The sequence below is a fragment of the Cornus florida genome, unplaced genomic scaffold (genome assembly GCF_030987335.1).
Source record: "Cornus florida cultivar Cherokee Brave unplaced genomic scaffold, ASM3098733v1 CherokeeBrave_3.0.0_Hap2_Chr05, whole genome shotgun sequence".
Lineage (NCBI taxonomy): Eukaryota > Viridiplantae > Streptophyta > Magnoliopsida > Cornales > Cornaceae > Cornus > Cornus florida.
In genome coordinates this window covers 95,780,815-95,803,555 of record NW_026775575.1, presented here as the reverse complement: position 1 = coordinate 95,803,555, position 22,741 = coordinate 95,780,815, and the positions used below count along the sequence as shown (strand labels likewise).

General features: G+C 35.8%; 3 protein-coding genes and 2 pseudogenes across 3 annotated transcripts; all 5 read left to right on the top strand.

Annotated features, from left to right (window-relative positions):
- Positions 1–500: 500 nt before the first annotated feature.
- On the top strand, positions 501–1,163 carry LOC132309779 (uncharacterized). Its single transcript, XM_059808058.1, has one exon. The coding sequence runs from the start codon at positions 501–503 to the stop codon at positions 1,161–1,163; it is 663 nt and encodes a 220-aa protein (XP_059664041.1).
- Positions 1,164–1,253: 90 nt separating this feature from the next.
- Positions 1,254–3,405, top strand: LOC132309778 (uncharacterized). Its single transcript, XM_059808057.1, has 4 exons — positions 1,254–1,575; positions 2,027–2,902; positions 3,220–3,223; positions 3,327–3,405. Exons 1-4 carry the CDS (start codon positions 1,254–1,256, stop codon positions 3,403–3,405), a joined length of 1,281 nt encoding a protein of 426 aa, XP_059664040.1.
- A 4,127-nt stretch (positions 3,406–7,532) lies between these two features.
- LOC132307770 (G-type lectin S-receptor-like serine/threonine-protein kinase At4g27290) lies at positions 7,533–16,708 on the top strand (annotated as a pseudogene).
- A 1,629-nt stretch (positions 16,709–18,337) lies between these two features.
- LOC132309777 (uncharacterized protein At5g39865-like) lies at positions 18,338–18,742 on the top strand. Its single transcript, XM_059808056.1, has one exon. It carries the CDS (start codon positions 18,338–18,340, stop codon positions 18,740–18,742), a length of 405 nt encoding a protein of 134 aa, XP_059664039.1.
- A 1-nt stretch (position 18,743) lies between these two features.
- LOC132309776 (uncharacterized) overlaps positions 18,744–22,741 on the top strand; it is a 31,028-nt pseudogene continuing 27,030 nt past the window's right edge.

Here is a 22,741-nt window from a genome sequence, read left to right as displayed (position 1 = left end):
AAGAAAAAGAAGAAAAAAGAAATTGAAGTGGATTCAAGTGTTAGAATTACTAGAGGTATGGTTGCAGGTGGGTGCCTCCCACCAAATCCTATTGGTCAATGATTGGTTTATGGAATGTTAGGGGACTCAACAGGAAAGCTATGCAAAAAGAAGTTAAAGCTTGGTTAAGTAGTTCTTCAATATTTTTGTGTGGTTTGGTAGAAACTAGAGTTCAAAGTCACATGTTCCAAAGATTGATAGATAGCCTTAGAAGCAATTAGACATGGGAGAATAATTATTCAGCTGCTCCAGGAGGTCGTATTTGGTGTGGTTGGGATCCAATGAGGCTAAATGTTACTATGATTGAGAAATCTGCTCAAATGATGTTATTATAGGTAGAGATTACATGGACTGTTTCTAGATTGTTTGTTACTTTTGTTTATGCCAATAATACTGCTAGGGAAAGGACAGATCTTTGGAAGTCATTGATGGAGAGTCTTCCACTTATTAATGGTCCATAGATGCTGATTGGGGATTGGAATATTGTTAGATGTAACTCTGAGAAGCTGGGAGGTAGATACCATTCTCCAAGAGTTTTTGCTGAATTTAATCATACCATTGATTCTTTATGCTTAACTGATATTCCTGTGACAAATGGGACTTATACATGGTGTAACAATAGATTCTTAAATAGAAGAATTTTTGCTAGATTGGACAGAGGATTGATGAATGAGGAATGGGATCAGACTTATCCAAATGCTCAAATAGTTTTGACTCCACCTCTGACTTCTGATCATTGGGGATTAATCCTTCATTTACCAATGAAGATTACTGATGGTCCTAAACCATTTAGATTTTTGACAGTGTGGAACAAGGAAATTGCTGTTAAGGATATTATTTCTGATGTGTGGAATTTGAAGACCAGTGGGGAACCTATAAAGAAGATGCTTTACAAGTTGAAATTGGTTAAGCAGGCAGTTAAACAATGGAACAAGGATAAATTTGGTTATATTTTTGAACAGGTGATTGGTTGTAGGAAGTCTCTTACTCAAATTCAGTTTTTATTAAATAATGATCCTTTGAATGAAGCTTTTATCCAGCAAGAAGAAGAAGGTAGGAGGAAATTGGAGGCTGCTATTTCTAATAAGGCTTTAACTCTGGCTCAGAAATCTAGAATTCAATAGGTGAAAGATTAAGACAGATGCTCTAAATATTTTTTCTAGAAAATAATACAGCACCGACAAGGGAATAATATCACAGAAATTCATGAAGAAATGGAGGTTTTTACTGATCCAACTTTGATTAAGACTAAGTTTGTTGATTACTTTAAGTCTGCTTATGCAAACTCTCAGCCTGCATCTCAAATTCCTCAAGCTAAGTATATCAGGAAAAGATTTGTGACAAATGAAGTTGAAAGATTAGAGAAGGTTGTGTTAAGGGAGGAAATCAGAAGCACAGTTTTTGCTATGGGTCCGGATAGAGCTCCTGGTCCAGATGGATTTTCCACTAGGTTCTTTCAACAGTTTTGGGGTATTGTTGGAGAGGAATTCACTAATGCAATTCTTCAATTCTTTGATCATCCAGAACTGGGAAGAGGCATCAATAATACTTTTATTACCTTAATTAAGAAGAAAAATGATGCTTTAAAGGTTGGAGATTTCAGACCTATCTCTTTGTGCAATACCTTTTATAAGGTCACTACTTAAATTCTTTCTAATAGATTGGCAAAGGTCTTAGGAAGACTTGTGGGTAGAGAACAGACAGCTTTTATAGAAGAAAGGAGAATCCAGGATAATATAATTATGGCTCATGAGTTGATGAGAGGTTTTGGGGCAAAACATGCTAAACCTATGTTGGCTTGGAAGATTGATTTTAAAAAGGCTTACGATACAGTTCAATGGGATTTTATACTTTAGTTGATGCAGCTATATGGTCTCAGTTTGGTTTTTTATCATTGTGAATGGTTCACCTTATGGTTATTTTCAACCTGAGAGAGGGCTAAGACAAGGCTGTCCTTTATCTCTACTTCTTTTTACTCTTGTTTCAGAGAATTTCTCAGGTATTATGGAAGTTGAGGTTCAAAGTGGTAGAGTTATTCCAACTGAAGCTGCAGTCAAATCTGGTATACCTATTACGCATCAGTTTTTTGCTGATGATTTGTTGATAGTTGTTAGAGCTAATATGGCCGCAGTTCTCTCATTGAAAAAAACTCTGGTTGAGTTTGAAAAAGCTTCAGGTTTAGCAGTAAGTAAGGAGAAATCCAAGGTCTTCATTACTAATTCAGTTAGGAGGAAAACTGGTATCATTAGATCTCTTGGCTGCAAGGTGGGTAAACTTCCTTTTACTTACCTTGGTCTTCCTATATCAGATAAAATGGTTAGAAGCAGGGATTGCAACAGGCTAGTAGAGAAGGTTATTTCTCTTACAACTAGATGGAATGGTCTTCATCTTTCTATGGCTGGTAGAGTGGAATTGAGCAGGGCTGTAATTATTCCTTTGGTACACTATTGGACTTCTGTTTTTTCCTTTCCTGCTGTGATTATCAATATCATTGAAAGGAAAATGAGCAACTATATTTGGGAGCATGTTGAAGACAGGAAAAAGATACATGGTTTGCGCTGGAATAAACTTGGTGTTCCTAAAGAGGAAGGGGGTTTGGGTCTGAGAAGATTGAGGGACATTGACAAGGCTGCTAAGTGTAGTCTTACTTGGGATTTTTTGTTATCCAAAGATAGATTGTGGGTGGCTTGGTTTAAGGAAAATTACTTGAGACATTCTTCCTTTTGGAATGTAATTCCTAAGGAATCATTCTCTTCAATCTGGAAAAACATTGTGGCTGTTAGAGACATTATAAAAGAAAATTGTAGATATAGAATTGGTAATGGACAGCAGATTCAAGTGTTTTTGGATCCATGGTGTGAAGGTAAATTTTTAAGTGAACTATTTAACCGAAGGTTCCTAGATTCTCTTAGCAGAAATAAATAGAGTTTATTGAGTGATTTTATTGTTGATAGCCAATGGAATGTAGATCTGTTGCTTAATACTTCACAAGAATTGAGACATGTTTTTTATAATCATAGGATATTTGGGGGAGTTGATCAATTAAAATGGAAGTCCAATTTTTGTTTCAAAGCAGCTTGGGAGGTGTGTAGAAGTCAAAGACAGAATGTTTGCTGGTATAGTTTATGCTGGAGTGGGGGGCGTCCAAGATGGTCTACTTATTCTGTTTTGGTCTTGCAGGAAGGTATTTTAACTCATAAATTTCTGCAAAATAAAGGTTTCTCTATTGTATTTAGATGCTATTTATGTCTTAAGAGTGTGGAAACTCTGGATCATTTATTTTGCAGCTGTGACTTTACTTGGAAGGTTTGGAATGGTATTTCTGCCATAGTTGGATGGAATTTACAAAGGGTCTTGGATTTGTAGGACTTGGTAATGGTGTTTAATCAACGTTTTTCAGGAAAGAGTGACAAAATGGCTAGAATTTTGTTTACTGCGGTGTTATATTTCATATGGAGAGAAAGAAATGAGAGAATGCATAATGATATATGTAGAGATGCAATGGAATTAGCTAAGTGTATTATTTGGGACGTTCTTGATGTCATGTGGGTATGCTTTCAGGATATTTTGTAACTAATTTTGTTCTTAGCAGTGTTTTCTTTTCTACCTTTTTCTTAGGGTAGTTTATGATTTGTAAAGTGAGGGTATGCCTTTACTATATTTCCATGTACATTATTGTTTATAATTTTTTATAAAAATCCTTCATTCAGGAAAAAAAAGAAAAAGAAAAAAAAAAGAAACAAAAAAGTAAAAATGGAGAGGAAGAATTACTTCAACAGCAACTGCTCGGAAGCGTTGGTACATTTCATTGAAGGTTATTTTGTTTTGAACCTTAATGTCTTTGGGAGTCCAAAAGCCCTTGTAGAAGGCAAATGATATGATCAGGTCTTTGAACAAAGAATCTGTGAGGACAATAACTGGCCTATCCTCACGACTAAGCAAGGGAAGCCATGGGGTCACTGTAAGTGAAGAGCCGGAGGTTTTGGCTGACTCACCCTCCGGAATGGATAGCTGAGGAGAGGGGACATGATTGGTGACCCTGAAAGAAGTCCGGGCCCTTCGGGCTGGAGGGAGGTCACTTTGATCAGAACCACCCTTAGGCATGGGTCTTTTTCCCAGGCTTTTTTCTGAAATGCCAGCTCGGGCGGGAGGTGATCTTTTAGATCTGTGAGAAGAACCTCCAACATTCTGAGCACCATGTGGGGAAGTTTCAGTCAAAATGTCAAAGGGTTCATTATTTGGCACAATAGGCTGAACTTCAACTGAGGTTGATGTAGAGGGCCCAACGATCGGATGCTTGGTAGTTTGGGCCATAACCAGGACGGGTGAGGTGGGCGTAGTGATGGCTGGTGCAGTTGAAGGAGTGGGGGCTGAACACCTCAAAAGAAGGAATTTGGATATTCTCCATGGTGGATCCAAGGAAGGATATGTCGAAGAGATTGTCGGGGGTGAACAGGTCAGTGGCTGAGGGGATGTTACTCAGAACTCTCTCCTTCAGAATGTCAAGCCTGGCCTGCAAACGCTGTAAACCAAGTCGTCATGATTTATTCGAAGGTATTTACAAAGAAAAGTACAAAAACCAGGAAGACAGGATTCACAGTGGCAGTCAGTGGGATGATTCTTAAATTTCTTATATTGAAGGACATAGCACTCTCCAAAAGTGGTTGGGATAGGGACTGTCTGAGCGAGTGGAGTTCCCTAATTTCCACTAACCCCAATTAGGTTTTACCTCCAACCCTTTTCAAATGAGAGCTTGTCCGTACAGATAGATCACTTTTCGATAGGAAAGAAGTGAAAATACATTTCATTGGTTCCGATTTTGGTAACTCGATAGCAAAGGAGAAGGTCAATAATATCTAATTCAAGACCCCTATCACGATTTAAAATCAAAAGGACTGATATTACCCTTAGGAAATTAGGGTTAACCTGAAGAGGAGAAAACCCTAATTTATTGAAGACATAACAAAAGAACGGGTGTAAAGGGAATCTAATTATGTTCAAGTGAAGAGCAGAGAAGAGAACCTCCCCTGGAAGGAGACCTTCACTAGATCTCTCATCCAGATTCGTGGGGTAAACCCTGAGGGAGACATCGTTTGGGATGTTGTTCCTTGAACGGATATCATCCAAATCAAGGGGAGCCATTAAAAAAAGGGAAGAAATTTCCACTCTCAATTTAGAAAGAGTAATTCTACACTTCAAAGATTTTTCAACCCCTTTTCCCTTTATTTTCAATCTATTTATAGATTGTTATAGATCTTCTAGAAACTTCCTAACTAACTCCTTACACTGGGTTGTTCTTCTGGGCTCTTCTTGGTTATGGGCTCAATTCCTTTTATCTAAAATCAGGCTTCCAACATGATTTCTAGGTCCTAGGCTTGACCAGTGAAGACTTGGTCAAAAGCGGTTGCTCTTGCCCGACCCGCTATTAGCAATCTGAATCGTACCTGGCCAAGGTCATTTTTTGGTATCCTCAGTGGTAAAAGTGAAATGATGGCAGGTTTAAAAGTACGAGTCTGGACTCGGGAACACTATTGAAAGAAAGAAAATCGTTAAGGAATAACAGTACTAGAGGCCTGAGATTTAAAAGCAAAATTGGTGGCATTGCAGACAAAAAGGATGTTGGTGTAAAAGTTTGAAGAATTGAGTTTGGCGCCCAACTTTGGAAATTGAAGTGAAGGAAAAAACGCCTCATACATTTATTGTGTTGTCTGTTGTAACTCACTATAAAAGAATGTGAGTTTGGAGTAAAATGAATGGAACCCATCTTGAAAATGAAAAATTGAGTATTTTATAACTTTTGTTGAGTTGAGAGCTTTTGCAGTTCTGTCCATGTGAGATTGTATTGTTCTATCATTTCGCTTCCGTTACGTCAAATTTTTTTACCTTTTTAAAAATGGAAATTAAAGAAATTTAAAAAGTAAATGAAAAAAAAAAGGAAAAAGTTAAGAAAATTTTGAAAACTAATATTTTTAGGAGGGACATATTATATAAAATTTTATATATATGTAAAAATAATTTTAAAAATTTATATGTATTATATAGGGTGAGAGTAGGGGCATGCCCCTACCATAGGTAGTTGCTTTTGATCCTATTTATAGATGGTGGAACACCACGTGCTGAGTGAATGACCATTTAACGTGACACCTAAAGATTCGACCACGTGTCATATTCTCATTCTTCAAATGACATATTGCACCATTTAATCCTGGATCATGTAAATTTTTTTTTTCCCTTTTTTCATATTGGAGTATGACATGATACGCTCGGACACCATACTGTAACCGCGGGACATCTTCGCGTGATAGGTTGTTACTCTTTCATGATGCAGACATTATTTTCAGCAACCTTCTCAAAACACTTGCATGATAGGATATTACTCTTTCATGATGCAGACATTATTTTCAACAATCTTTTCAAGACACTTGCACGATATAATTTCTTTGTTTGTTAGATTGTCAAAGGGAACAAAGTCATCTTCAACGTTGCCATTCTCGTGCAAAAAGAGGGGTCCAGACGTGGACATGCCTTCATGTGCCAACCTAAGCGAGTTATCATTACAATGATGACGTGGTATAACGGATGGTAAAGTGTTTTTAGCCATCCATTGCACCACGTAATCGTTGTAACAATTGCGATGAATAATTTCTCATTTTTTGTAATACAAGTACGGGACCAATGTGGCATTTAGTGGGAGCATCCACCCCACTATTATTTATTTATTTATTTATTTGCATTATGTATTTATGAAAACGTCCCACTGAAATTATGAAAAACTCCAATTTATAAATATGTCCCTACTAAAATTATGAAAAAAATTCAAATTATAAATCTGCCCCAGAGATATTTTTGAATTTTATCTAACGACCTCTCTTTTTATATAATTTTTTCTATTAGAATTTTAAATTTGTCCCTCCTCAATTTTATCTTTTTTTAATTTTCATTTTGTATATATAGAATTTTAAATTTGTTAACTCTGTCTATTTTTCTAATTTGCTGCTTACAATTTAATCTTTCTTTCAATGGACCATCCATGTCCATCCCTAATCATCTCTGTTTCCCTGCACAACTCTCTTTCACCTATTTTTTTTCTTTAACGAAACATCAAAATCTCTAAGAAAGTACCCAAAAAAAAAAAAAATTATCCACTTCTCTTTTTGACTCTTTTTATTGTATATGACATGGAAATCATGAACAGTCTTATAAAAATGTGAATACCCATATTATAAAGTGTGCAATTTTACCCTCTTATTTATTTGGTTTAATCAAATTATGGAGTAAGTTTTGATTTGATATGCCTAAATGAAAATAGTCAAAGTTTTCAATACAAAAACGAATTCCATTTATTATTTTTTATTATTGTAAGTAAGGATATATTTTAGGTTTGTTGACTACTAAATAACTGCCTCCAACTTGCAAATTTTCTTCAATTTTGAAAAAAAATTTTACTAAATACTTATAAAAATTCATTAAGAACATGGGTAAATTCGACAAACAAAAATATTATGAATCAAAATTATGTTTTGTACTACAATCGATCAAAATACTTCATTGAGAACATGTGTAAATGTTATGTTTTAAAAAATTTATCTTTGAATTATTGCTGGGTCAAAGCATTATACTCAATTGAGACGATGAACCCGAAGATCAAAGGCCCGTACCGCCTCCTCCGTCCAAGCGATCCAAAACCCTAAACCCATTGACTCTTCCAAGAGAGAGCGAGCTGTTCTTGCTGCAACACTTCCTCATCCAAACGCACCTTCTTCTACTGCCAACGATGCATCATCACCTGGTTCTTTCCTTTCCTTTCCTTGTGCTTCTCTTTTTGAATTGATTGGTGCCATTTTATTTATTTTTTATTTTAGGCTGCTGAAGAAGAAGGATACTTTAAAATAAAATAAAAAATTTCGAATTCTCTGTTTATTGTTCTTGTGGACTCTGTACTTTTCAAGTAAATGAGATTGAGTTTGACTTGCTAATAAATTATGTAACAAATTCAAGTGATTATCCTTTTCTTCTTCCTGCCTTGTGTAATTTCAGGTTTGAATTCCCCTAATTAACTTTTGCCCTGTTAATTCACAATTTTCTTAACTTTCAATCACATTATCATCAATAATTTTGCAAATGACCTTTAAACTTGGTTTTCTGCCTTGACAATTAAAATGACCTTTGCAAATTGGTTCATCTAACCAAACAATTAGTTTAATAATATAGTCGTCTATGACTTACCTTTTCTGTCATGAATTACCAAACTTGGCTGAAGGTGATCTCCATAATTGTAAAGGTAAATTGGACATAGATTTGTGACCATTTTTTATATAAAAAAAAAAAATCTATCTATATATATATATCTATATATCTATATATATTGACCCTTAGATTTGAACTTGCGTTCTCACATAGGGAGTTCTAACTTTTACCACTCCAAGCAGCAATCAAGGTTTTATGGCAAGTCATGGTTTCGATTTTATGCTGTTGAAACAAACTTCACATAATTTCTCTCTTTTTACATTATTGTTTTTGTTTTCCCTTCTTTTTTTGGAATGAGATGGCACTGTTTTGTTTTTTGTTTTTTTTTTTTTTCCTCTCTGAAAACTATGTAAAAGACAATTGGAAATGTTAAAGAAAGCAATTTCTTGCATTTCGCTTCCATAAAATAACCACAGAAAAGAAATGAGAAAAAAACAAATAATATTGGCATTGAGAGGTGAATGTCACCAGTCTTATTCATAAATGCTCCCTTCTAGATGTGTCTTTCCATTGCTCAGTATTTCAAAGAATTAGTTGCAGAAGTCCATGATATCCCTACACCAAGTCAAGGTAATGAAGAAGTTGATATGTAGATGGTTTATGTGGGCATGTGTAAGAAATTCAAGTTCAAGGATGTCATAATGGCACACCACCTAGTCAATGAATTGATCATTTATACTCTGCTTGCGGCAGACTATCTTGTCTAGTTGTTTGGGATATATATTTAATTTAGTACTGTAAAGAGTGTGAAAGGAAGGCTTTGAAGAGGACTTTCTTGTTTGGTTTTCTTTTTTCTTGTTTGTTGTTTGTTGTCTGCCAAGTAAGTCAATAACTATCCTAGGGGTTTCCTGAATTAATATTGAACAGAAACCAAAGAAACACACACAAACAACATATGAGTAAATCATCAAAGAAATATGGGTTTTACCATAGTTTATTTCTTGTATTTTATGTTTTCCATGTTTACTGTAATCTCCGATGCAGTAGAATTAGACACCATAACTACAACTCAATCTCTTACAGATGGGCAAACCATGGTCACTTCAGACAGAGCATTTGAACTGGGATTTTTCAGCCCCTCAAGTAGTACTTCCAGGAATCGATACTTGGGGATATGGTACAAGAAAATATCTTATGGGACTATGGTATGGGTTGCCAACAGAGATACTCCACTTACTGATACCTCAGGAGGAGGTGTCTTAAAGCTCACTGATGGAGGAATTCTTGTCCTTGTCAATGTTACAAACAGCATCTTCTGGTCTTCTTCAAATTCATCATCAAATAACAACAAAGTGAACCCAGTTGCACAGCTTTTGAATTCGGGTAATCTTGTTGTCAAAGATGCAAATGATGAGACTTTCTTATGGCAGAGTTTTGATTATCCATGTGACACTTTGTTGCCGGGCATGAAGCTTGGAAAGAACCTAGTAATCGGAATTGATATGCATCTATGGTCATGGAAGTCCAGTGATGACCCTTCTAAAGGTGACTATTCTCATGGACTTGATCCTCGTGGATTTCCACAGTTATTCCTCCTGAAAGGTTCGGTTGAGCAATACCGTTCTGGACCACGGAATGGTCTCCGCTTTAGTGGCTCGGTGGGTTTGAAACCAAACAACATCTACACATATGAATTTTTTTTTAATCAGCAGGAGATGTATTATGAATATGAGCTTATTAATAGCTCAGTTCTCTCACGGCGGGTTTTGAACCAGAATGGAATTGTACAGCGCTTGACATGGAATTATAAAACACAGGATTGGACAGTTTATGTTAATACACCAGCAGATAACTGTGATTTTTATGGGCTGTGTCAGGCCTATGGTAGCTGCAGCATTGGTAATTCCCCGATGTGTGGGTGTCTTAATAAATTTGTGCCAGGTACCCAAAAGATTGGGACGCAGCAGATTGGTCAGGTGGGTGTGTTTGGAGAACACCCTTGGATTGCCACAATGAATCGTCAAATGGATTTCTCAAGTATTCTGGTGTTAAATTGCCTGACGCGCGGAATTCCTGGTTTAATAGGAGCATGACCCTCAAGGAATGCGAGACGGTATGCTTGAAAAACGGTTCTTGTATGGCTTATGCAAATTTAGACATAGGAGATGGAGGAAGTGGCTGCTTGCTCTGGTTCGAAGACCTGATTGATATTAGGGAGCTCACTGAAATTGGACAAGATATTTACATAAGAATGGCCTCCTCTGAGTTAGGTATGATATATATTCCCAAACATGTAGGTGAGTAGCTTTTAACTTGGATATACAAAGAAAGTTGCCAATCTTTTCAACAACTTTGCGTGCAGAGTTGTAGAAAGAAGGCATAAATCAAGAGGCATATAGAAGCTCTCACACACATTCTCTTGCATATGGTTTTAATTGTATTTTATTGATTTTTTTCTCAATATTTATATAGTGACTGAAATCATATAATGTAAGAAACTACTGGTCATAGTATCAAGCAAACACATTTATCAAAAAAAATATAGTATCAAGCAAACACTATGTTTCTTGTATGGCTTATGCTAATTTAGACATAAGAGATGGAGAAAGTGGCTGCTTGCTCTGGTTTGAAGACCTGATTGATATTAGGGAGCTCACTGAAATTGGACAAGATATTTACATAAGAATGGACTCCTTTGAGTTAGGTATGATATATATTCTCAAACATGTAGATGAGTAGCTTATACATTTTGTGTGGAAATAAAAAGAAAGTTGCCACCTTTTTAACAACTTTGCAACCTGAGTTGTAGAAATGAAGAGGCATATGAAGCACTCACAAATTCTCTTGCACTTCATACAGTACTTAGGCATGCCGCATGGATTATTTTATCAGTTTTGGGTGATGGAGGAGGTAATTTGCTCAAATTGACTGCTGATATTGAAATTTGAGTGATCACAAGGATTAGGACCGCTTGTGATGTGTGGTTCAAGGTGGATCTGTGGTAGGCCTAACATAATAAACAAGTGCCCCAAGGCCAGTGTTCAACAAAGTTGCCAAATGAAATTGTCCATAATGCTGAAAATTGAAGGACTTTCGAAATTGACAGTTTTTATTTTTAATTCAATTTGGGGTGTCCCCTAAACTGAAAAAAGAATATTAAGTTATTTACTATTAGTGTTCCTAAAACATAAAAAGAATATCAAGTTATTTAAGCTTAGTCCCATTGCAGCAAATTTGCTGCAATTACTCTTCCTAAAAATGCCTGATTCATGGTTGTGCCTTCTTTAACTGCTGTTTTAGTTCATAGTTTTCCTGCCTTAAATTATAGTTGCTTTACACGATGGTCAATTCTGACTGTGCAGAGACACATAGCAGCTCCCATGTAATTGGACGAGTGAGGATTCTAATAATTTCTATATCACTAGTAGCAGTGGTTATCGTATGCCCATTCCTGCTCTTGCATTTCTTGAGGTGGAGGAAGCTGAAGAGAGAAGGTAAGATATCTAGAAGACTTAAATTACTTCCCTTTCCTATTTAGAACTTCAAATTTTTACCGAGGCAAATCCGACCCTGTTTTTTTTATCAGACTCCAAGTTCCTATTTTATGTCTTGTCGGCATCAAATGTCAAGATTTCCAATTTTGTTTCCTTTGCCACTTTTTCTTGGTCTCATTCTGTACCTCCTCATTTTAATTGAGCCACTTTAGCTTTTACAAAAAGGGCTGGTTGTTATAATCTGTTGTGACATGTAAAGTGAAGTGTACCAAAATCAAGCTTTTCTGAATGCTATTAACTATTGGTAAAGTCAATCCAACCAAAGTCATTTTATTTTTTTATTTATTGGGAAATAATCTCTAAAATGGACCTATCAGATTGTGGGTCTTAATCATAATCCTTTCCCTTAGGTTTACATGAATTTTTCAAGATGAGGATTGAGACAGAGAAGTTGTTTGTCCTGAAGGGTGTGTAGTTGCCTGTCCTAAAAACATCTGCTGACCACCATATAATATTCTAATTTAAAAGTTTGAGCTAGTAGAGAGGGTATAAGTTGAATATTTAGAGCCTTCAACACGCCCCACGTGTGGCCTTCTTTTGGTCCAATAAGTGTTTCAATTTTAATTATCAGGGTAGAAGAGCTCACCAAGTAGAAAAGGAGTTTAAATCTCCTAAAATCTGGTAGAATATTATAGAAAGAACAATATGTACTATAATTAGAAAAAGAAAAAACTTCTAGGTGAAGATTCTTTTGTAAGACTTGGAGAAGATTGTGACGCTACCGCTAATGACATCTGTTTAAGCGGAAATCAATACGGCCCGGGAAGGCACTGTTTCCCAGCAAAGAAAGAAGAAGAAAAGCGATGAACCTTGACTGACACCGGTGTGGTGCCTGCCAAGAGCTCTCCGACGATCAAGTCAATCACCGGAGCTCTGAATTAATGGCAGTAATTTTTTATGTATGTATCGTCGCCTACCTGTTCAGTTGGTGAGAATTTGTACTTATAGCGGTACACTGGTAGAGCTGTTGCGATTTGTTGACGATTGAGGAGATTTCTACGTATTTTGAATTCGAACCGTTGTTATCTGCTAGTCGTATCTCATTTGATTTCAAACTGGTCAAATGCAGTCGGACTTCCTTATCTGGTCAGTCTGTTGAGTTGCCTTATCTCAGATCTGCTTATCAACATCAATGGTCATCATGAGAGTCTCAAAAAATAAACAAGTAGCTAACCTGCCCTCCTAGAAATTTACCATTTGGAACTAATGTGGTTTTTGCACTGGGAGTGACAGCTATACCGCTATAGATGACATTTACTGAAGTTGGCAAATGATTAAAGAAACAAATCGATACTGCTAAAAAGACATCTAGGGTGTCATTACTTAAGTTTGACATTATTTGACTTTCTTTTCTGTTGATATAACAAAGGACAACAGCTGGACATCTCAGCTCTTGTTCTACCCATTGATGTTGCTTACCAGAGTTTTTTTTTTTTTCGCTTCTCCTTCTTAAACAAATGATTATCATGATGCTGATGTATTTAAGAGTGTCATGCCATACCATTCTGGAAAGAGAGGGTGATCCATTAGGAAGAATAATTTTATGTTTCATTTGGGAGCATTGAATATGTGCCTTGTATTTGAAATTGAAGAAAATTTAGTTCAAAATTTAAACTGAATTTCCTCCAATTCCAATTCTAAGGTGCTGATTTGGTGCTCCCAAACATAGCATTAGGGGTTTTAATTTGGGATCTTATTAAATGGTTTATCCAACTTCTGGATCCATGCCATATTGCCATGTATGTTATTTCAAAGAATTTGTACAGCTTGAATTTTTATTCATATGAAGTTCATTTCCTACTCTGCAGGACTGGTTAAACTCAATGAAGATATAGAGTTGCCATTATTTGACTTTGAGACAATACCTAATGCCACAAGTAACTTTTCGATTGACAATAAGCTTGGAGAGGGTGGCTTTGGACCTGTCTACAAGGTAATGATCGTATATATATAAAGCTATGCAGCATCTAGGGATAAATAGTTTCTGCTACCGACTCTGTTATGGTACCATCTCTATGCACCAAACCAGTATATGCATAAATAGTTTTCAGTTTGTAGTTTTCCTCAAAAAAATTCTCAACTTAAAACTTTTCATTCTGAATGCTAGCCAGTGCTATTCTTTTCAAAGAAGTTCAATCTAATCTTTTTCCCAGTCGAAGTACTGTGTATGCCTCTTTGAATGGTAATGATTTAAAAAAGATGCTTTCTTGGGCATATAGCATATAACTAAAAGAGTGTGCCAAATTGCACAAATGATTTGCATTCTGGTCATACTAAAAATAGTACTGCAAAGACACCACTTTTTGTCACATTGTTTGGGGTGTTAATATGAAGCATGAACTAATTGTCTTAATATAACTATTCGAAATAATCTCCACATAGAATAGCACAGTGAACGTCGAGGGAAGAAAAAAGGGAAAATGGAACTCTCAGAATGATAATTTTCAGGGTGTGTTGGAAGAGGGACAAGAAATAGCTGTGAAGAGGCTTTCAAAGAATTCAAGACAAGGACTCGATGAGTTCAAGAATGAAGTTCTGTGTATTTCCAAGCTTCAGCACCGAAACCTTGTGAAGCTTCTAGGTTGTTGCATTCAAGATGAAGAAAGGATGTTGATCTATGAATACTTGCCCAACAAAAGCTTGGATTACTTCATTTTCGGTTCGTATCACTCGAAACCTTTATTTATTTAGGCTTTTGTAGTTTTTGATAGTCTTGATGTTCTAAACTCAGTCCCGACAAGTTACTTTCATTATGCATGCTCCAAATCCCCACTTCCTTAGTGATGTTTAGGAAGATGCTTTTATCAAAAGCCTTGGGAGAAAGATCAAGTGCCACATCCATCTCAGTTGAAGATGGAAAACAGGATAACTTCATTGTAACAAAGTGCAGCGGCTTGAACTTGCTCCCAAGGATTATCCATGGTTGTGAATTTATAGAAGTAGTTTTCATTTAACTTTATGAATCTAAACAGCATAATGAATAAAATGGATGGGAAAATTGGGCAAATAAAAAACAAAGCATGTTACTGGATTGGCCTAAGAGCTACAGCAATATCAAGGGGATTGCTCGGGGACTTCTCTATCTTCATCAAGATTCCAGACTGAGAATTGTCCATAGAGATCTCAAGGCTGGCAATATTTTACTAGATAACAACATGTACCCCAAAATTTCAGACTTCGGCATGGCTAGAAGTTTTGTAGGTGATGAAATGGAAGCAAATACAAATAGAGTGGTTGGAACATAGTAAGAACTTTAAATATGTTGAATTAGGTACTTCTATTGCTCAGAAATTGATCTCTTTTCTATTGATTTCCTGCAGCGGTTACATGTCCCCCGAGTATGTAATGAATGGATTATTCTCTGTAGAATCTGATGTCTATAGCTTTGGTGTATTGGTACTTGAGATAGTTAGTGGGAGCAAAAACAGAGGATTTTCTCATCCAGACCACAACCTTAACCTCCTAGGACATGTAAGTGTCCAGAGTTACTACGTAGTTTTTCAATGCATTGATACAAAAATTACTGACAAAATGACTGGCAATTGTCTAAGCATGGACACTTTATAAAGAAGGCAAGCTTTTGGAACTGATTGATGCATTGATAGTGCCCTCGTGTAATCTTACAGAAGCATTTAGATCAATCCATATCGGTTTATTGTGCGTGCAACAAAGTCTAGAGGACAGGCCAAGCATGTCATCTGTGGTGCTGATGATGGATAGTGATAATGCATTGCCTCAACCAAAAGAGCCTGGGTTTTACACTGGAAGAAAGTTTCCTGAAGTAGTTTCATCATCAAACAAGCCTGAATCATGTTCAATCAATCAATTAACCATAACAATTTTAACCCCTCGCTAGAAGACATTTCATGTCATAAATTTGGTTCCCATGGCTGGAAAAAAATTCTATGTGTAAGACTATTTCTACAGAAAAAGAAAGTGAAAGGAAAAACAAATAATTTCTGATGTAGAATATTTGGCTGATTGATGCATATTTTGTTAGAAGACAATTTTACAAGTCCAACATGAAGGCCTCCATTAACTTGAAGTATTGCTGGAAGGATGAGTCAGATTTTTTGTTAATTTTGGTGGCCAGCTTCTTGTCTTGATTTGAATTGTTTTGATTTTATTTCATTTGTAATTGTTTTTATTTTTCTAGAAACATAATCTATCTATGAATTTGTAGCCTGGCCATATGTATGGTATGGGACAGTAATATACCCTGTGACTTCATAACTTATTTCAATAAAATTACTCCTCGGAAAGAATGAAGGAACAAACTAGCTTCTTCAAATAACCAGTTTCTCTCAGATGAATTTCTTAATATTATGATCCAAGTACCACCATAATGATCTCTAATATATTGATTTGAGTCCAGGCCATTTAAAAAAACCCTAAATAGCTTTTTTTTTTTTTTTTTTTGATAAGTCTATGTATAAGACTATTTCTACAGAAAAAGAAGAGGGAAAGGAAAACAAATAATTTCTGATGTAGAATATTTTGATGCATATTTTGTTAGAAGAGAATTTTAAAAGTCCACCTTGAAGGCATGAGTCAGATTTTTTGTTAATTTTGGTGGCCAGCTCCATTATGTGTTGTCTTGATTTGAATTGTGTTGATTTTATTTCATTTGTATTTGTTTTTATTTTTCCAGAAACATAATCTATCTATGAATTTGTAGCCTAGCCATATGTATGATATAGGACAGTAATAATGTAATATACGTCAATAAAAATTACTCCTCGGAGAGAATGAAGGAACAAACTAGTTCCTTCAAATAACCAGTTTCTCTCGGATGAAAGACTTAACATTATGATCCAAGTACAACCATAATGATCTCTAATATATTGATTTGAGTCCAGGCCATTTCAAAACCCTAAATAGCTTGCCCTTCTACAAACCCAATTAGAGTCTTTAATTTGGGGTCTGTTGGTCTCAGATTTGTGAGAGAGGGATAATTGGTGCTCTGTGAACTCTAAATAGCTCGCTAGTATCAACACCGACGGCCACAAACTGTTTAATCCAGGGAGCGGTGGTGGGCGGGCCCAACTTGGCAACAAATCTTGCGACCCACGACAAGCTTGCCGGAAACTGATACGATTCTTTACTTCTCTCAATCATTTGTTTATATTTTTCTCTTATATGGTCTTTGCTCTGTTCTTTCACTGATTTTACACATTCGATACTCAGGGCACCATTGTTGTTCTTTGTGCATCTTGCTTATTCCATTGGGCATACTGATCATCCTATTGCATCTTGTGCATCTCATTTCTCTTATTTTTGCCTGGTCGAACGTGTGTATACAGGTTTTTGGAGTATAGAGCCATAGAGTAACATTAATATTGGTAATTTTACTTATTCTATTTTATTTTATTTTATTTTATTTTCCATATTTTATTTTTTTGGAATGTACTGATTTTTTTTTTTTCAAAAAATCTTATTTTACGTCCCTCTGATTCATTCATCCCTGTGCCGTAAAACTATCTCAAGTCATTTTGATGAATTCTTTTGCTAAAAAAACATAACAAATAAGTTAGAAGAAAAATTAAGTAGGATCATTGTTAGACCTATCATGTTACTTGTAGCGGAGTGTGGGCCCTAAAATAAAATAACACCACCACATTCATGTATCAAAAATGAGAATGCTCAGATGATGTGTGGAGTGACTACAAGTGTTAGGTAACTACTAATTAATGAAAGTGTGGGAGAAAAATTAGGGCACCCATTGATAAATTATGTTACAAATTAATTATTATTAATTTTATTTTATCTTGGTAAGAAACTCACACCCCAATTAACCTCTATGAGGTTCACACTAGGCTGCAGCCCGGTTTGGAGATTTTTTTCTTATTTTTCATGCCTGGTGTAATTTCAGGTCTAAATTCCCCTTATTAATTTTTGTCCTTTTAGTTCACAATTTTTTTCTTTCAATCGTATCATCGTCAATAAATATATATATTTTTTCTTTTCAAAATTTGCTATGTACGTGATAGATTATACTTTACTGGTTTCATCCACCGAAAAATTTGCAGTTGTAAAATACTAAAAATATTGATAGGCAAAAATGCATAAAACCCCCCTCAAGTATTAGGAATCAGCATTTTACTCCTCTGAACTACAAAATTGAGCAAGTCAATCCCTCAACTATCAGAAATGATAAGTTTCACCCCCTGTCCTTTCCGGCTCATTTCCGGTACCAGCATTGTACATTTACAAAAATGCCCATTATAATTAACATTTAAAAAAAAGCAAATAAAATTAAAATTGTGAAATACCATCAATACCCTCAAGCAATTATACGGATCGGTCTTCTCTGCTGGGAATTTAATCAAGGGAAAGGTGAAAAAAAACTCTGCAGCATATTTGAATCCACCAAATCCCCAACATTAGTTCTGGATGAATCGCAATCGCAATTACAATCGCCTACCAAATTGAAACCAACCAAATCGATTGAATCCAATTCTAGGGTTTCTTCATTCACGACTAACCCTTTAATTCGATTGCCGGGTACTGAAGATCGAATTGTCGTTTATTTCACCAGTTTGAGGGGAATTCGGAGGATGTACGAGGATTGCTGTGCTGTGAGGATGATATTGAGGGGATTTAGGGTTTTCATCGACGACTGCGACATTTCCACGGATTCAGCTTATAGGAAAGAGTTGCAGAGTGTTCTGGGTGAAAAGAAAGTGACTTTGCCACAAGTGTTCGTTCGAGGGAAGTACATTGGAGGTGATGATGTGATCAAACAGCTTCATGAGGTTGGTGAATTAGCCAAAATTCTCAGTGGGCTTCCGATTCAAGAACTTGGGTTTGTCTGCGAGGGCTATGGGGATGCCAAGTTCATTCCGTGCTCGAATTGTAGTGGAAGCAGAAAGGTTTACGACGAAGATGAAGACCAGTTGAAGAGATGCCTCGAGTGCAATGAGAACCGGTTGATCCGGTGTCCAACTTGCTGTTCTTCTTGATAATATATATATACATATATATACGTATAGATTATATATGATAATATAGATATATATAAAGTACACACACACACACACACACACATATATATATATTATACACCATTTGAACTTAACTAATTCAACTTTGATGAATTTTTTTTTTCTGCACTTGGAGAGGGGAGCAGTTGTAGTTGGAGAAGGAAGAAGAAATTTTGGACTCAATTTACAGACAAGGCTACAACGGTCATATTGCAAGGGTAGTTATGGAATTATATTAGAAAGTAAACTCACGCGCTCTATTTGTTGCCGGGTCAAACTGATCATTTCTGATAGTTGAGGGATTGACTTGCTTGATTTTGTAGTTCAGGGGGGTAAAATGCTGATTCCTAATACTTGAGGGGGGTTTTATGCTTTTTTGCCATATTGATATTGTGTTTTGAAATATATAATAGACAGCTTAAAAACTTGTAAAAAGTAATTTTCTTCGGACTCTTAATTCCAATTATAAGTCACCAACTACATGTTATCAACCAATAATTTGAGACTTATTAACCTCTACAAATTGTAGTGTAAGGTGGATGTGCTCTTTCCTTTATATTTTGTGGACCCTCCTGCAATGGATCCAAACTTTTGCGCATATTAATTTGTTGCCCATATGTGTGACACCCTGGATTTAGATGTTCCATTGGTTTATTTGCATTTTTTTTCACCACTCCAACAATCAACGATCTAGCTTTGAAAATCAAATCCGTGAACCGAACTGAGATGACATTGTTTTTTACAAGTTTAGTCAGTGATGGTTACCTGAAAACTATGTAAATGACAATTAGAAATGTTCAAGGAAGCAATTTCACATTTTGTTTCTATAAAATATTCACATAAAATAAATAATAATATACTCAAATGATATTAGCTTGTAGAACAGTAGAGGTGAATGTCACCGGTCTACACGTCTTCTAGATGATAATATATTCCAATGATATTGGCATTGATAGGCGAATGTCACTGATCCTAGTCCTTCTAGATGATAATATACTACTTGATTTATTTGACTTATCAAAAAATATATAAATACTAATTGTTTATTTACAGTACTAGTGATGGTTACCTGAAGAGAAGACTATGTAAACAACAATTGGAAATGTTAAAGAAAGCAATTCCTTACATTTTGTTTCCATAAATTATTCACAGAAAACAAAAGATAATATACTCAAAGATATTGGCATTGAGAGGTGAATGTCACAAGTCTTGGTAATGAAAGAAGTTGATATATGGATAGTTTATGTGGACATCCTTGACCTTGGATTTGTTACCCCAAATTTTCAACTGCCTGCGAAGCACTCCTTTTCCACTACTGTGGAAAGGATTAGCCATAGTGTATGTATATAGACACTCAGACCCTTATATATATATATATATATATATATATATATATATATATATTTCCTTGGCTAAAAACTCACACACACTTTTGTTCTTACGAGAACTTGAACTCTCAGAGTGGTTCGTTTAGAGATTAAAACCAAAACCAATCTGATCTCAATGGTTTTATAAAAATTGAAACTAATCCAAATCGATGAGGAATTTAAACCAAGCCAATCTAATTCGCAAAACCCATAGGTTTGGTTCTATGGATTAGGCTTTTTAAACGGTCAAATAGTTTATTTTTATTTTTATTTGTTTATTTATTTTTTTAAACCACAACCCAATAGATATTCTCCCTTTAGAAAAAGATTGTGTAAAATAAAGAGAATGGATTGTATACATGCATTACTAATGCATCAAGTGGTGTAATTAATACAAGTAAACCTAGAAGCAAGAATAAGCACAAAAGTAAAAAATAACTAAAAAAATATAGTTCAATCAACTTTCTATAACCATTAGTAGTCAGCCATGTTAAAACTTTGAGTATTATTATATATAATATATTTGTATGTATATCTTATATTAGTAATGGATTGGTTCGGTCTGGAGTGGTGTTTTGGAAATTAAATCTGTGAACCGAACTGATCTTACGGTTTACGTATTTCGAAAATAGCAGCTGAACCAAAGGACTGAAAAATCAATCTGAACGACACGGATTGGAGTGGATTCACAAATTCACGGATTAAATGAACACCCCTACTCACCTTCCACTTTAGGAGGTAACGGAGATACTAATTGCTCCTTTATACTCTGCAGATTACCATGCTGGCACACCACCTGGTGTGGGATTTATATTTAATATAGTACTGTAAAGAGTGTGAAAGGAAGACTTTGGAGAGGACTTTTTGATTTTGATTTTTTGATTTTTATTTATTTATTTATTTTTGTAGTCTGCCCAAGTCTTATAACTATCGTGTGGGTTTCCTGAATTAATATTGAATGAAAAACAGACAAACCCCATTATGGGAAGCATGAGTAAATCATCAAAGAATTATGCCTTTACTATTATTCTTTCCTTCTATTTTATGTTTTCCATGTTAACAATAATCTCCGATTCAGTAGAATTAGGCACCATAACTACAACACAATCTCTTACAGATGGGCAAACCATGGTCACTTCAGATGGAACATTTGAACTGGGGATTTTCAGCCCTTCAAGTAGTACTTCCAGGAATTGATACTTGGGAATATGGTACAAGAAAATATCTAATAGGACTGTGGTATGGGTTGCCAACAGAGATACTCCACTTACTGATGCCTCGGGACGAGGTGTCTTAAAGCTCAATGATGGAGGAATTCTCATGCTTGTCAATAGTACAAGCAGCATCTTCTGGTCTTTTTCAAATTCATCATCAAATAACAACACAGTGAACCCAATTGCACAGCTTTTGGATTCGGGTAATCTTGTTGTCAAAGATGAGAATGTCCTGTGGCAGAGTTTTGATTATCCAAGTGACACTTTGTTGCCGGGCATGAAGCTTGGAAAGAACCTAGTAACCGGAATTGATAGGCGTCTATGGTCATGGAAGTCCATTGATGACCCTTCTAAAGGTGACTATTCATTTGGAATTGATCTTCATGGATTTCCACAACTTGTTCTCCTGAAAGGTTCAGTTGAGCAATACCGTTCTGGACCATGGAATGGTCTCCGCTTTAGTGGCGTGGTGGGTTTAAGACCAAACAGCATCTTCACATACTATTTTGTTTTTGATCAGCAGGAGGTGTATTATGGATTTGAGCTTCTTAATGGCTCAGTTTTCTCACAGCGGGTTTTGAGCCAGAACGGAATTGTACAGCGCTTGACATGGAATTATAAAACACAGGATTGGATAGTTTCTGTTAATACTCCTGTGGATCGCTGTGATTTTTATGGGCTCTGTCATGCCTATGGTAGCTGCAATATTGATAACTCCTCAATCTGTGGGTGTCTCGATAAATTTATGCCAAGATACCCAAAAGATTGGAACACGGCGGATTGGTCAGGTGGGTGTGTTCGAAGAACGCCTTTGGATTGCCACAGTGCATCAGATGGATTTCTCAAGTATTCCGGTGTTAAATTGCCTGACACGCGGTATTCCTGGTTTAATAGGAGCATGTCCCTCAAGGAATGTGAGACGGTATGCTTGAAAAACTGTTCTTGCATGGCTTTGGCAAATATAGACATAAGAGGAGGAAGTGGCTGCTGCTCTGGTTTGATGATCTGATTGATATTAGGGAACTCCCTGAAACTGGGCAAGATATTTACATAAGAATGGCCTCCTCTGATTTAGGTATGTATAATATATTTTTCCTAACATGTAGATGAGTGAGTAGCTTTTACATTCTGGTGTGGAAATAAAAAAGAAGTTGCCATCCTTTCAACAACTATGCAAGTAGAGTTGTAGAAAGGAGGCATAGAGAAGCTCTCACAAATTTTTCTTGCACTTCATACAGTACTTAGGTATGGATTATCTTATTAGATCTGTATCTGATAAATGCAGCCTCAGAATTAGGTATGAACGTGCTCCTTAGCAAACATGAGTAATGGATTTAGTTTTTGTGTTTATACCTTTTCTTCAGATTTGCCTTCAGTTATTTCAGTTAACTATAGAA

Coding starts and splice junctions, on each gene's coding strand:
- LOC132309779 (XM_059808058.1), top strand. CDS start 501: ATGCTGATTGGGGATTGGAATATTGTTAGATGTAACTCTGAGAAGCTG.
- LOC132309778 (XM_059808057.1), top strand. CDS start 1,254: ATGGAGGTTTTTACTGATCCAACTTTGATTAAGACTAAGTTTGTTGAT. Junction 1,576..2,026: donor TCATCCAGAACTGGGAAGAG/GCATCAATAATA, acceptor CTCTTGTTTCAG/AGAATTTCTCAGGTATTATG.
- LOC132309777 (XM_059808056.1), top strand. CDS start 18,338: ATGTACGAGGATTGCTGTGCTGTGAGGATGATATTGAGGGGATTTAGG.